The 15248-nt window shown below is 50.1% G+C and overlaps 1 protein-coding gene across 1 annotated transcript in view; it reads left to right on the top strand.

The window, feature by feature from the left end:
• Window positions 1-1085: 1085 nt before the first annotated feature.
• LOC8028719 (carnitine O-acetyltransferase-like) overlaps window positions 1086-15248 on the top strand; it is a 60316-nt gene continuing 46153 nt past the window's right edge. Inside the window, exon 1 of the mRNA XM_040498648.1 lies at window positions 1086-1283. Coding sequence (XP_040354582.1) covers window positions 1086-1283 — 198 coding nt within the window. The remainder of the gene's footprint in view (window positions 1284-15248) is intronic.

Raw genomic sequence — 15248 nt, 5'->3', positions numbered from 1 at the left:
GAGTTATATCATCTCTAGCCACCATAGTAATATGGCGGACAGCGCAATGGCGGCAGGCTGCCATAAAAATAGCCGTAGATCTAGTACACTGTACCGTGTGTGACATTTCGTGCTTGATTGAAGTTGTTCGACGAAGCAGATTCTTGAAACCCGGCGTGAACGGTAGCCTCATCTTTGAGGACCCGGCAAAAGTTCTACGAAAGCGCAGCACCGGGGGAAAGCAGCGCAGCTCGCATCAAAAGCAGACTCCGTACCATCGTCTGCTTTCGATGCTTCTTTCGATGCGACTTTCGATACGTGCTGTGCTGCTTTTCTCCCGGTGCTGCGATTTCGTGAAACTTTTACCAGGTTCTCAAAAACCGGACTACTGTTCACGCCGGGTTTCAAAAACATGTTTCGTCAAATAATTTTAATCAAGCACGCAATATCACCCACGCTATTTTGACCGCAGCCTGCCAACCCACCTGCCAAAACGCTATCTGCCATGGATGGATGATAGCGGCTGCAGCAGCTTACATTGGCTAGAGGTGATATAACTCTACCTAAAGATGGCCGCCAGTGACCGCATTTGCGGAGCGGGCAAACGCGATCCAGCAATTGTCATAGAGATCAGTGGTCGTCTCACTCAATCGTTTCAAGTACACTCTACGAAGTTGGCGCTGCGATCGAAGTGGCTTGGGTCCACCTGATTGCTTTCCACATTTTGGGGTGCAACTGAAAGCTCGTTCCACTCGTGCCTTCTAGTACACTCTACCCTAACAGCAGGAGGATGGGAAAATAAACTCCAATATGGCGGCTCCAAATGACGTGATGATGATAGCTGACAGAAATTTAAATTGCCGAGATGCTCATTGTATACGTTTCTCATGCACTGCAGCGCCGAAAGATCCTGAGTAGTTACAAAAAATATCAACGATCCCATAACTCACAAAAAACCAGCGAATTTTGTTTCTTTTCTCGTATATGTGGGAGCCTTTCAAATGACGACGAAGTAGAAGACTCGCAGGGTGGCAGGCCAGTCATGCGGTGGCCCTATAAAAATTGTCATGCATAGCATGAGCTGGCCGTGGCCGCGGGGTTCAAGCATGACTGACGACCGAGGCCGTGGCAGCCCGCCCGGTACGGGCGCCGGAACGCAGAAACCAGCGTTGAAAGGCATCATGCTGTCCCGGCAGAAGGACCTGCCCAAGCTGCCGGTGCCGCAACTCAAGGAGACCATGGACAAGCTGCTGCTCAGCCTGGCGCCTATCGTGCCGCCCGAAGAGATGAGGCACACGGTGCAGGTACGCTCTTCCCGGAGCCATTGTAGCCTCACTTTGATTATATACATGGCATGCACGTAAAATCACGCTAGAGTAAGACAGGGCCCCACACCATGTTCGTGGTTGACTTCACACCCCGCGTATGCGCTTATCACGGCGTAGGATGCCACCAACTGCCCAGATGATGCGCTGACATGCACCGCATTTTCAACAAAGACACCTATAGTTTTTTTTTTTGTTTTTTTTTTATGTAAACTTGGAAGAGCGAGCCGAGCTTACAATGATTACATTGAACTAGCACGTGCGAAATATTTTAGCGAATGGTGCGATTGCGCTACGAGCAGAAAGGTAAGATATGCCGCCGACGACGCTTTTATGCGAAACGCAGTCCTGTAGGCAAAACAAGATTGATTAAGTGGTTCAAGGCGTATATAAATCACTGGAATTCTCACAATTACTTCACGATCTGCTTTAGGGGCCGAAATTGAAAGTTCTTACGAGTACTGAACTGTTTCCGATTTTGCGAAGTATTGGTAAACAACGCCAGTATTACCGTGTCACGGACGGCACAAGCTGATACCCGGCCGCAGCGTATGGGCGAGCGTGCGCTCGGGGGCTCCACTGACAGATCTTCGCCTGGCCAAGCGCACGGCTCGACACTATCGCCAGTGCTCGGCAAGTGCCCCGAAGGTGCGCGCTCGAAGCGTGGAAATGGCATGATGAAGCTATATGCAAAAGGGATCCACCTCACGAAAGGGCCAATCCGATCCACAGCCGTGCAGGAGGGGCATAAACAACGTTATAAATGTGCCGTCACTCGCCGCTACAAAATGCGTCCCGCAAGCTCGGAATACTACGGCCGGCTCCTCCGCCACTTACACTTTCTCTAGTTTGAAAACAACTTTGTCGCGGGGCATGTTGATGAATTGATCGCCGGGATACATAGCAATACGGATGAACGCTGCTCTCGCTCCGGATGGCGGTCGACCCAGCCACCATCATGGCGGTTGCCGGTGTTCGACGTCATGTGGCGTGAGTGAAAGTCGTGTATAGGGAGTATCCACTGGCAATCATAGCTGAGTGCGCGACTGCTGAGCACGTGCTGACGACGAGCTTCCACAGTTTTTTCGAAACGTCCATTCCATACCGTCGAGATTAGCCACCTTAGCAGCCTTTTAAAGTGAGCTCGTTTTGAGTATGCACTCTGAACAGTGCCCACAAATATGGCGTCCAGTGAATCCCCCTATAGGTGCGCACACCCTGAAAAACGAGCCGGAAAAATTGGAGCCTGCACATAGAAAGTTAGAACTTTCACCGAATGTGCATTGAGTAATACATGTTTTGTTTTTTTCCTTTTTTTTTTCTTGTGGTGGGGTAGGGGGGAGGGGGGAGGGGGGAGGGGGGAGGGGGGGAGAAATTGAAGGCATTGTGCTCTTTCCGTAAAAAAAAAAGTGAGACCAACAAACTCAGCAAAGCCTCAGCAAAGGACGTGTTCCCAGACGTAACTTATAACGCCATCTTCTGATAGGCGCAGCTATAGAGGACATCAGTGGGCGTCGGCCACTCGCTGCGTCTATTAGGACTTGGCACCACAAGTCACATTCATTGTTAACTCTGTCTTCTGCGGACACCTTCGAAGTTAATTTTTGCGGGTTTGTTGGTCTGATTAATTTACATCAAGAAAACTACGCCTTCGTATTTCGGAAGGTAAAATTGACCAACTTAATGCACATTCGGTGAAAATTTTAATTTTATAGCGCAAGATCCACTACTCATGCTGTAGATCAGCGCCACTATAGGTTAAAAAGCATCTTCCGCCTAGTATTTAAGGACGCCATTAGGATCCTATTGATCATAATTGATTTATTAAATATGAATCCGAAGTGATTGATTAATTAAACTAATCTTTATAAGCTCGAGCATACTGAGTTGTACTTAAGACGCGGTGTTTAACGAGGGAGAAAAGGAGGGTTAAACACAAGAGTCCGGTATAAAATGTTTCGGTATTGCCCTATTACGGTTCCCACCCGTGTCGTCACAACCCCGCTTATCACATACAAACGACGGGCAATGTCGCAGCCAATGTGCGTCCAACGTTCCACCAGTTCTGCCGCTTTTGGCCATAGGTTGGGCTGATAACGTATACCGAGTCCCACCGAGCGGACGCGCCACGAAAAAGGTGCCTGGCGTTCTAGGAAGTTTGTCAACTTAAAGTGCTGGATGGATTTATAAACAAGGGCTCCCAAGCCGGTGCAATAAAGGGCCATGCACGGACTTTTTTTTTTTTTTTTGCTGGTTTTTAATTTGCACCGAACCTGAGCGCACTGAACGTAGTAACTTAATGAAACTTTCCTTTTCTCGAATTTCGCTTTAGTTTAAAAGTTATAGGCAAATTAAAATTACAATAACAAAAAAAAAATAACCTCCTTAATGACGTCCTTGGTTGCTTGAGTGGCCGTGAACTAGAGGAGGGGTAGTGAGCTCAGCGAGAGCTAACGACTGCTGCACTCCGTGTCGACGGCTCGAGAGGGCGCCACTAAAGCATGTTCTGGATAGGCTCAATGAAGCGGGCAGCCAGGGCGGCTCGCATTGCATTTGCTGCGTGATTAAACAATAATTCGGCATGACACTGTATTGGCCACAAACGACAGCAAACCCAAGGTAAACATCAGTTCAGAACGGGAGCCACTTCGCGCTGCCATACCGCCAAACGGCCAAATCGCACGACAAACCTGCTCGCGAAGGCCTTCGTAACGCTCAGAAACGGTCGGATCCTCGACTGCACGGCCGCCGCGTACATCCGGGACATTCCTAAGCTCGCCGCTCGTCGGTGCCTAATCCCACTACCCCTATCTAGTATGCGCCGCCTTTTCCACCGCTTGGTGGCGGGTATGTCGACGGGTCATTTCTTGTTTCCGTACTTTATAAACTGCATTTGTTTCTTTTCTGATCTAAGGGAAGAAGTGGCCGAGTGGGCTAACGCGTCTCAGCTCGGAGCGTGGAGCGAAAGCTTGCGCTGGGAACCTCCTGGGTTCGATCCCCGCCGCCCCCGCCCGTTTCGATCTGGATGAGTTTCGTACCGGCACGCGTTCGTGTGATCACTACTGCGTGATGCACGTTAAAAATCCCAGGTTAGCAGTTGTACCGCACTGGCTAAATTTCTCATCTACAGCTAAGAGACCGATTACCCGTTGAGGCGCATCTCCATCAAGGCTGTATAAACATAATGAGAGAGCCAATTTTTTTTTTTTTCTGATCTAATATACTGAACAAAAACTAATTTTATAAATATTTGAAGCAGTTCGGCCACTTATATTTTGTATGTCGACTAAAGAGAATATTTTAGCGGCTCTGACCAGTAGTGAGCCCAGGACCAAAGACCTCACATTTCGCGCGCTTTCGGCACCTCGGGTCGCCCCCGTAGGTGGAGGAGGTTTCCGCGTCGTCCGGTTAAAATATGACGCACTGATATTTAGTTCCTCTCTCCGTGCCCGCTGACTTGCCCGAACCCCAAGAGACGTGAAAATCGCAAAAAAAAGGTAGACGCTTAAATATGATTGCAGGACAAAAACGGCGGAGTGTCTCCGCCAAAATACACGTTTGCAAGTCCGGTCTTTGGGCACCGCCATCTTCCTCAGTGAGGTGCGCTCTTGGGCGCAGCCATAATCCGATTACAGCGCCTTATAGCAAGGCTTCGTAATTGGATAACGACTCGCCCAGGCGCACCCCAGCCAAGCAAGATGGCAGCGCCCTGAGGCCGGACTTGCAAACGTGTATAGGTTCTCACGGCGCGGCGCGCCGGCGTCATGCGCGTCGCCGGCAGCCACAGCAGACCAATAGACCGTTCCATTAGGGTCATAGCAGAGAGGGTAAAAAGAGAGAAAAAAAATAGCCTCCCCCTCGCACCCGCATATCGTCTGCTCCGCCGAGTGGGCTGTATACTTAGCATCCGGCCGGTGTACAAACTCTCTGTAAAATCGCGTGATTTTGGAAATTTCAAGCGCTGATGGCGCAGATTTTGGTATGCCAATTATCGTGTAATACTATGCTAGACAAAAAGACTAACAGGGTCTAATTGCGCTGTTACCTGCGTGCAAAAAAAAAAAAAAAAAAAAAACTAGGGAAAACTGTGTCAGACTGGCCGGTCTCTCCGGCGAAAAGTAAATCCGGTTGCTGTACCTTTTTTTACTATACAAAGTTCGTACTGCTGTAGGCCTTTAGCGACCATAAGTGGATGTCTGACGCCGTGTTGTTTGAAGACCGGTGGCGTCGCTGCGTTTCCATAGGAGCTAAGACTTTTTTTTTTCTTTACTTTTTCCTCAGGTAAGTTCGCTCTTTGCAAATTTTACACACAAAAAAAAAATGCACCATCTGTGGGCGACGCCGCACAAAGTCGTAGCGCGATAGGTTAAGAAACCGAATTTTGCGGTCGATTTAAATAGTCTGGCCTCTCCTTGAATCACCCTGTAGAAACAGCACGAAACAGAACTTAATTTTTTGAAACCTGACAACTGATCTGGGCTGCTTCGACATGCCATAGGCCAGTTTCTCTCGGCCAAGAGGCGCGAGCATGCCCGTAAGGCTATACTCTGTTTCATACTTAGCGTGCAACGCTGTCAAAGCTGCTGACGCGAACGCGTGGCTTCATCTATGGTTTTGCTTGCGCGAGAACTCGTGCAAATGATCAACGAGATCAAGTCCCACGCTCGCGCCAGTAGCTTTGGCAACGTTGCACGCTAAGTATGAAACAGAGTATAGGGTGCCTACATGTCTGCCTGTCTCAGGGTGAAAACATCTATTGTTGCCCTAAATGTGCCAGCGTGTGACGCTCTCGCGCACTCGGTGCGTGACTTGGGCGATAAAATGGAGTCTATGCATTAGCCAAAGCTACGCGCTCGAGCTAAGTGACACCGGATTGCGTGCACTTCAAAATGCATAAAAAAGCGATTGGGCGGAAAAATGGCTGAGATGTCACCACTCAAGCAAACGCGCGTGTGTATGAATGCACTCTACGTAAGGCTACGTAAGACGCGGCCATGTAATGGTTGCATCGAACATAAAATGCTAATGCAGGGTTCGATCATGCACGAGCAACGGTCGTTTACAAGCGTATATGCGTTCTCGCGCGTTAAGAAGGTATCTGCAAGAAATTAAAAGAATTTTAATAAACAAAAGTAAAATACAGCTCACGCTGTCTTATTAAGATCATAAGAGTGCCTTTTTTTTTTTAGCTCTTTTGTTCTTATAGTCTTTTTCGAACAAAATTTCTCCGCGAATGAAATTCTGCCAGCTTAGCGTGCACGAGCATGTTAAAAAGCGCAGTGACGCGCAATCGAAGTGTTCCCGAGAAATATTCGATTTTGCTCACCAGGGGCTCTGCCCAGACTTGAGAGCTACAGCCCTGTAGATTTTATACCTAAATCTTTTATGCAAACGTGTTATCTACGAGGAATATTTACAGCGGTAGTGACTCATTTTTAAGTAACTAGCTCGCCAACGCTCACGTGATACTCACGCACTTGCATCCACCACGGTGATGTTAAGATTAGCGCCACGTGGAAATTACTACCTTGTACTCATTTTGCTGGCGCTAATATTCAAAGAAATTTGCCAACTAGCAAAATGTGCGAACTCTCCTATTTCTTTTTTTTGTATTTATTTTACTCAAGGAAAAACCCAGCGAAATTAGAGCAGGTAGAAGGTAAAGCAATATGCGAATCTCACTGTGAGATGCTACGTCATGTTATGAATTCTGAATACATTTTTGAGCTTCAGCGGAAACAATTACAAAACACAAAACGCCCGTGAAATGTATTACTCAGAAGATCCGTCGGGCTCGATCTTTTTCAAGTCCCAGAAAGCTAATCCCCGTGGACGAACATGAAACCCGAGCCCACAACCGCAACAGTGGCCTGCCTTCGGAGTTCGGTCAACTATCAGAACAGCCTAAGAAGAAGACCGCGACGATGACTGGCCAGCACCTCCACCAATCTATCACGAATGACAATAGACCCTTTCACAAATTCAGTTATATCCACTGGCTGAAATAGCAGTCTAGATTGTTGTATGCTAGTGGCGGATACAATCTGATACTTATTCATCAACGATAGACGTACGAAAGTTACGGAGTTTTTTGTTCAACAGTTATTTCTCGGATTGCATCAGTTTCAATGGTTTAAAGAATCTTCCACTCTGTACGAGACGTTTATACACATCTTCCACAAAGGCGTAGCAATCTTCAATGTCGTCACATCTGGTATTCGTTAAAACATCGTTTTGATCTCTCTACGCTGCTGGAAGGCGTTCAAGAAAAATGTTTGATTGTCACAAATTGTTGTTTTGCCTCACCTATTGGTTCTCGCATATTCCAGGGTGAAATGTTTTAATATTGGCCGAGGCTACATCCACGCGCGGGGACGTAGCCAAGTCGGGAGGAGATAAGGCTCCATCCACGCAAAAGGTCACGTGACTTATAACATAAAGAGATAATTTGTTTTTATGTACATATTATGCTTTTTTACAAGTAAATATAGGATCTAAAAATAAAGAGGTTACATTTTATTGTTGTTTTTAAAGTTAATATGTCACGTGACCTTACAAATTCTGAGACAATTTATCAGTTTTTTTACTGTTTTCTAAGACTAATAGCAAATATCATGCGTCATAAAAATAGTATCAATAAATATCTTTATAGTTATTTTGTCCAGGAGTCATCACACACACGTGTGGGCAGCGTGCGTGCCATCCGTGCGTGTGCGTGCGGGAGCCCGCACGCGCACGCACACATGGGCTAAAGGGCCGCCCACACTAGCGAGAAAACGCGCGTGGCACGCCGATCGCGGCAAGTAACAAAATGGCGCCGAAGCACAGTCAGCGCCACGAGCGCGTGCAGAGACACGCCCTTTATCTTCCCGCTTAACCGATTTATCGGCGCGCCGGGCGCGTTTTCTCGCTAGTGTGGGCGGCCCTTAAAGGGCAACTCCGCTTCTTTTCCAGTAGTGCAAAACTATACAGTTCTCTTTGTTATCATCTACAAAACCCCCATGGCAAATATTACGACGGAATTCCGCCTAGAAGTTCATTAAAATCGCTGTCAAAGTTTGACAAGCACGAATCCGCTGGTTTTGGTTGAGACGTGCGGGCCAGACAACACTGCCCGGCTGCATTTCCGCTTCCTCCAAATTCCTTCTCCCGGCACGTCCGCGACGTCATCAAACATGTACAGCTTCTTTTTTTTTTTCTTTTTCTATTTTGTTTTCTTTCCCGGGGAGAGCACGGGTGGCGCCAGCGGCTTGAAAGACGCGAGTGACGCGCTCGGCCGGCCCGGCGCTCGACTATTGATACTACTGATAAGCCGATCGCCTCGTTGAGCGCGGCTTGTGTTACATCGCATACTTTTGAACACCAAGTAAAAGGAGGAGAGAAAAGCTGCTTTTGTAAGAATTTTGAGTGACAGGTTAATCTTCTATAATCTTCTGGGAGGAGAATAGCGACCCCTGTGCTAATCCAGGAGGCACAAAGGAGGATCCTGATAAGAGGGGAGCTTCTTCTTCCCCTTGTATATCACGTGGGTGTACATGCTTAGTGATGCCGAATATACAATGTTGTCCGGCTTTGCCACCGTTTCGGTTTCGGTTTGTGATCATGGCTAGAGTAAAATTACACGAAAAATATTTTATTTTTCGCGAACCAAAGGATTGGGGATTGTTTTTGAGTGCTTCAAAAAGCAAAATCGGCCACTATCTCAAAATTTTTGAAATTAAGCGGAGTTGCCCTTTAAGGCCCCCGGGGCTTTAGCCCATGTGTGCAGTACATCGCTGCCGAAGCGAGGCGGTGAGGCTGGTGGGTCTTCGTCGTGTGTGTAGTTGGCTTGTTTCGAGGCGTTTTAGTGTGAGTTTATCTGCGTCGAAGGGGACAAGTGCGAGCCCACCGCTCCGTACGTTCTTGACTTGCGCGCACGCTCGCGATCTCCCAAAAATTGCGAGAGAAGGGAAAGTCCAAGTAATAACAAACACAATGAGAGCATTCAATCAAGAAAACTGGGTGCATGATTCCCAGAAACAGTTTATTCTCTGACAAATAAAACAGTAGCCGATGCACAGATGCCACTCGTCCACGTGATCACCGATGAACACGAAGCCCTTCTTGCGGCAGAACTCCTGCAGGAGCCAGTTCACGTCTCTGTGTCGATCATTCAGCTCCTGGATCTCGGCATTCTGACTACGCTGACGCTCCAACGCAGAAAACTTGTTCTCCCACGTCGGAAGGACGGAAGAAAAGGCGACTTGCATCGCTGGACTGCGTTCCAAGATCTGAGCGGCCAGCCGACGGTATTTGTAACGTACGGCCACAATCGAGCAGGGTGTCAGACACCTTGGAAAACAAAGCCTCGATCCTAATGTCGCTAAACGCCCGCACTTCGACAGCCACCAGGTTTTTCGATGAGAAATACTGGGACAAGTATCTCACCATTGAATCCCCGGCAACCGAAACTCGAGGCATATCAGAAGCGCGACCGTGCTAATACACAAAAAAAAAAAAAAACCAAACTCTTCGACCAAAAAAAGTAAAAAAAAAAAGAGAAAAGAACTGCCTCCCTTCACGAAGGAAGTGACGTAGTGCGCCGGAAGTGACGTAGTGCGTGGATGGAGCCTTATCTCCTCCCGACGTGGCTACGTCCCCGCGCGTGGATGTAGACACTCCCTTTAATATTTTCTCGTCCCGCATACCGGATACGGAACCCACGTGACCGAAAAAGAAAGAAAACGAAAAACGTCTATAGTTGAGTGAACATGTTGATAAAATTAACATCTTGTTGTCCTGAGCTGTCTGGGGCGTGCCGAAGCCGAGAATTCCAAGAACTTACATGACACCAGTCATCGGCGAAAGATGAAATGCGAACAGAGGAGCGCGTGGCTCGCGGTACAGGCTGCGCCGCCTGGAAGTGAGCCTAGTGCACGGTGTAAGATACACTCTTTAGGTGAGGACACGGCGGGGCTGAACGCGCGGCGCGAGGAATCAGATAGTGTTTGTTCGACGGCCATCCGAAAGGCTGCATTATTCCGCGGCCACCGTGCCCGCGGCCGACAGTGTCGCCGGCGGCCAAACGGCGAAACTGTAGCGAAAAAAATTATCTCGTCGCCATGACACCCCGGTACACCGTGATCTTTCTGCACGAGCGACAACCTCGCTGGAGCTCTGCACGTGTGGAGCATGAGGCTGCACGAGCCGTCTTTGCCGTGCCCACGGGTCGACGAGTCATCCGCCGGCGCCGCTTCAAACGATAGTGAGTGAGAATAGAGAGAGAGAGTGAAAAGCGAACTTTATCTGCACTGCGCGAAGAGCGCACTGTCCTCACCTGAAGAGTAGTTTCTGTATAGGCCCCCTACGGGAGCCAGAGTTGCGCGTTTATGCATGGCACGTGGATACAGCTCCTCACGTGACTGAATTCGGCGAATACCAGCGCCGCTCGTTCGAGGCGCGCGGCGCGCTCAAAAGCCGGGGAACGTACGGCGGGGCGCGTGCGACGTCTACTTTGCTGCACGACACTTGATACGGCTCCTCACGTGATCGGATCTCGGCGAATAGCGGCGAGGGCGGCACGCGGCACGTGGAATCAAACGCGCAACTCTGGCTCTCGTAGGGAGCCTATACAGGAACTCTACTGAAGAGTATTTTCTTACACCGTGGCCTAGGGCGAAAGTGCGTGGTTTACTCCGATGTGTTTACGCCCTTTGCTCGGCGCTCCCCGAGCTTCGGCAGCGGGCCTCTTAGTGCGCTGAAGGCTATCGCCGCTGTCGTTGCTCGCTCGGCGCGTGCGGCGCCAGGAAGCTCACCGCTAGTAGCAGCTAATGGTGAATTCCACTCGTAGATCCGGGGTGCTTTCCAAAATTTGCGAGGGAAGCTAAATTCCGCTCCGTGGAACCCCCTCCGAATCGACGAGGGGAAGATAAACTTGCATTTTTGGAGCGACCTCCCCCCCACCCCTCCCTGCCCCTCCCCACCGCTTCCCCCTCCGCCGTTCAAAATGGCCGCTGCTCAAACTTGACAAGCCTACCAACGCCTCAGCCGGCTGATCTTTCCGACGACCATTGACAACTGTCAGTCTTAGCTGCAGAAATAACACGCGACACAGGCCGGGCGAAATTATACGAACAACGGCGCCCATGTCACAAATAACGAAGACGTCCGCGTTCGGCACCGTCACCAGAGGTCAGCATTTTAAGTCGCCCTCACTCACCCTCACCCTCACAGTCACACTCACCTAAGCCCCTCACTCACCCTTGCCCTCGCAGCTACACTCACCTTCAGCTTCTCACTCATCCTCATCCTCACAGTCACACTCACCTTCAGCCCCTCACTCACCCTCACTGAACCTCACGGCTCTCACGCCCCTCACGTACTCATGCCCTCACCGCCCTCACGCCCCTCACCGCCCTCACGCCCCTCACCGCCCTCACGACCCTCACCGCCCTCACGCCCCTCAAGCACTCATGGCCCTCACGCCACTCACCGCCCTCACGCCCCTCACTCACTCATGGCCCTCACGCCCCTCACGCACCCACCACCCTCACGGCCCTTCACGCCACTAACCACCCTCACGCCATCACCGCCCTCACATGCTCACCGTCCTCACACCCGTCACGCACTCACGGCCCTCACCGCACTCACACCCCTCACACCCCTCACGTGCTCATGGCCTGACGCCTTTTGAGGCCCGTTTCAGATGGGGCAATTTCGCGCAGAAACTTGACGTCGCAACACCACCAACCCGGGCCGCCCGTGTTCACACGCAGCAACCAATTGCTGCAATTTGCCATCATCATCATAAAACTGTATTTTTCTTGTACGATTTAGATACACAATTACTCAATATAAACGTGTTTTTATGCATTTCAATCTCGTTGAGAATACTAATACACCTTTCTGAAACAGTTTATTTCCAAAAACAATCAATTTCAAACCAGAACCAAGTCTTTTGATGTCATCACCACCGGCACGAGGTATGATGTGAAAATATCGCGTCCCTGATAGGATGCAGCCGCTTCAAACGTCTTCGAATTGTTACGAGTTGCTCGCTTGTTTCGAGCCGGACCCGATCTCAGCAATTCGTGTCGATCTAGGGAAAGCTAGGGAACAACCCGCAATCAATACCAAAATCGCTAAGAAAGTTGCTCCGTCTGAAGGAGGCCTCACGCACTCACCGCCCTCACGCCCCTCAAGCACCCATGGCCCTCATACCCCTCACGCACTCACCGCCCTCATGCGCTCACGCACTCACTGCCCTCACACCCGTCACGCACTCACGGCCCTCACGCACTCATACCCCCCCCGCCCCTCACGCACTCATGGCCCTCACACCCCTCACGAACTCACCACCCTCACGGCCCTCACTCACCCTTACACTCATGACTTGTCCTGGATCAGAAACTCACTCACCCTCACCTCACCTGTGAAGATGAGGGTGAGTGAGGGTGAGTGAGGGCCCTCATGAGTGAGGTTTGCCGAGGTATGACCGTCACATACCTTTCGGCCGCCTCGAAGCGGCGGGGCACGGACAGCGATTGCCAGAGGTGGAGTTCAAATTTCTAATACGAATAATAAACACAGAGATAACAAGCCATCACTTGCACGGTCATTGCCTAACCTCCTCTTGCTTTATTACACGGGAAACCGCCGGCGGAATGCAGCGTAACAAGGTAAACAATCATTGGCTGCAGAATGAACAGGCCTAACCTTGCGCCTGCCTCCGGATTTTTTGTCGTTCACAGATGTCAGCGCTTACGATTTTATACGGTCCACAGTCCCGGTTTTGTATCCCATGACCTACGCGAGATAGGAGCGTTAGAGCCGTTACAATCCCACGTAGACAACCGACGCACCCGAACAGATCCAACTCGACCACCCGACCGGCCCGCCGACCTCTTCAACCTCGCCGCGCATACGCACTGCCGATTTAGAAGGAAATCACGTGGGCCGCTCTGTCAACTTCCGGAAAGATCTGTGAAATTCCGCAGAGCAAGTTCGGCGGGGTTTGAGGCGCTCCGTGGAGCGGGCGCTGCCAGAGATCTACGAGCGGAACATGACCAACTCGAGCCAGATCTGCGAGCAGAATATGCGCGCTCCAAAGGCAGCGCTTTTGGAGCGCTCGAGATCTGCGAGCGGAATTCACCCTAAAGCACGCGCTGGCTGAGCGTGCGCTTTAGCTGCTACTAGCGGCGAGCTCTCGCGTAGTAGCGAGGAAGCTCGCCGTAAGCTCCTAGTAATTGATCCCCGGCCCTTTGCGTGGGAGCCAAGTACGGTACGGGGGGCAGAGGCTAGTCAAGTAGAGTTTGAGTTGCTTTTTTCTGTGCCTCCCTTCTCAGATTCAGGGATCAATAAAGAATTTGAATGTAAAAATTTGGATAGCCATTCGGCCACGGAAGCGTTTGCTCAGAGACGCGCGTAGCCATATACACAAAATAATTCTTCTGTGGATTAAGGAAAAAAAAAGTAAGCATGGAAAGCGGAATCGACCTTTTTATATCTGTTATTTTCTTTCCTCCTAATGTCTTGTATGCAAGTCTCGTGGTTAATACTAGTGTCAGTATAGATACCTGTCATTGTACCGCTGCGCAGCCGAATAGGAGATCCAAAGGATATGAAAAGACCGAAGGTTTCTTCAATTAATTTACGAGAGCGCATGAGCAAAAAACTAAAATATTGGGAGCCATTCTACTCTGTGAAGTTGGATGGCAAGCGAAGCTGTTTAGCACGCGACAGAGACGTGACACAGAATTTTGAACAAAGGCACGAACACATCTATTGTCTTGATCGGTGGTCCTCGTAACGAAAGGTACACGTGCCGCCCGCCGCCGCCGCCGCTGACATTCTGGTTGCCGCTCCCGCCGTTGCTCTTCGTAGGCGCGTTGCACTTCGGGAGTCCGGACTATACGCGGCCTCCCCATTACGACGAAAAGTGAAATTGAAAATGGAGAGCGGCAACTTGCCTTTCTGTTCTTCTTATCAAATACTTTACTAGGGGGAATACATTCCACTCCTCTTAAATACAATCGCCTCGGCGCGGACAGGTTTTCTGGGCTTGGCGAGAGCCATCTATTGTCGGGGAGGTCTCGGCTATCGATGATATTGATGTTCTACATGCCAAATTCATTGTTCTGGAAATGCGCGAGACACGTGCCGCGCGCCACTTCTAAGAATAACATGGCGTCTGAACTCTAGCTCAGTGGTGCGCTAAATACTTTGCTGCAATGTGCCGCCATGATCTTCCCAAGGATCGCACGTTCCACGTGACTCGTGCATCGACGCACCTTGCGCTACTTTTGAAACATGAAGGGGCTTTAGGTGGAATCGGAGACGACACCGCCGCGGCCGCCGCGAAGATCCACGTGCACTTGCGCGTGCTGACGCGGACCTCCACTCCGTCAGCGGGGCTGTAGGCGTTCTGTCTAATGCAAATGAGCAGAGTGGAATGTATTCCCCCTAGTAAAGTATTTGTTTTTATATTCATTCGCGTGGACGACTATCCTCGCCCCGAGAAGATGGAGGAAACTAGACACCCACGACGGAACCGCCACCCCGCGGAAAGTAGACACGCGCGACGTGACCGCCACCCTGGGAGAGCGGAAGGAAAGAAAACTAAGCACGCAAGCGCTTGGAACGACGACAACGAGAGGGCGGTGCGAGCGTAAAGTTTTTGGTCACGCACACGAAAATCGCTAAATTACCCAAGCGTCATGGAGAATGCAGAGAATGGTGTTCCGCGCGCCTCACGCGCACGCCTTTTCGGTATAAAAGATTTGAAGGAAATAACCAAAATATAGCGTTGACGAACGCGCGTGCAAGATGCCATTTGTTTCAGGCTTTTGCTTTAGAACATTTAATGCTGCAGACGCCGGCACTTGCGGCGCGTGGGTACGGTGCGAGTGTAGAGTTTTTGGTCACGCACACACACAAATTACCCGAACCCTAGCCATAAACAGCTTC

Source organism: Ixodes scapularis, unplaced genomic scaffold (assembly GCF_016920785.2).
Source record: "Ixodes scapularis isolate PalLabHiFi unplaced genomic scaffold, ASM1692078v2 PGA_scaffold3__209_contigs__length_174095766, whole genome shotgun sequence".
Taxonomy (NCBI): domain Eukaryota; kingdom Metazoa; phylum Arthropoda; class Arachnida; order Ixodida; family Ixodidae; genus Ixodes; species Ixodes scapularis.
Note: the sequence above shows the minus strand (reverse complement) of the source record. Positions and strands in the feature narration are given on the sequence as shown.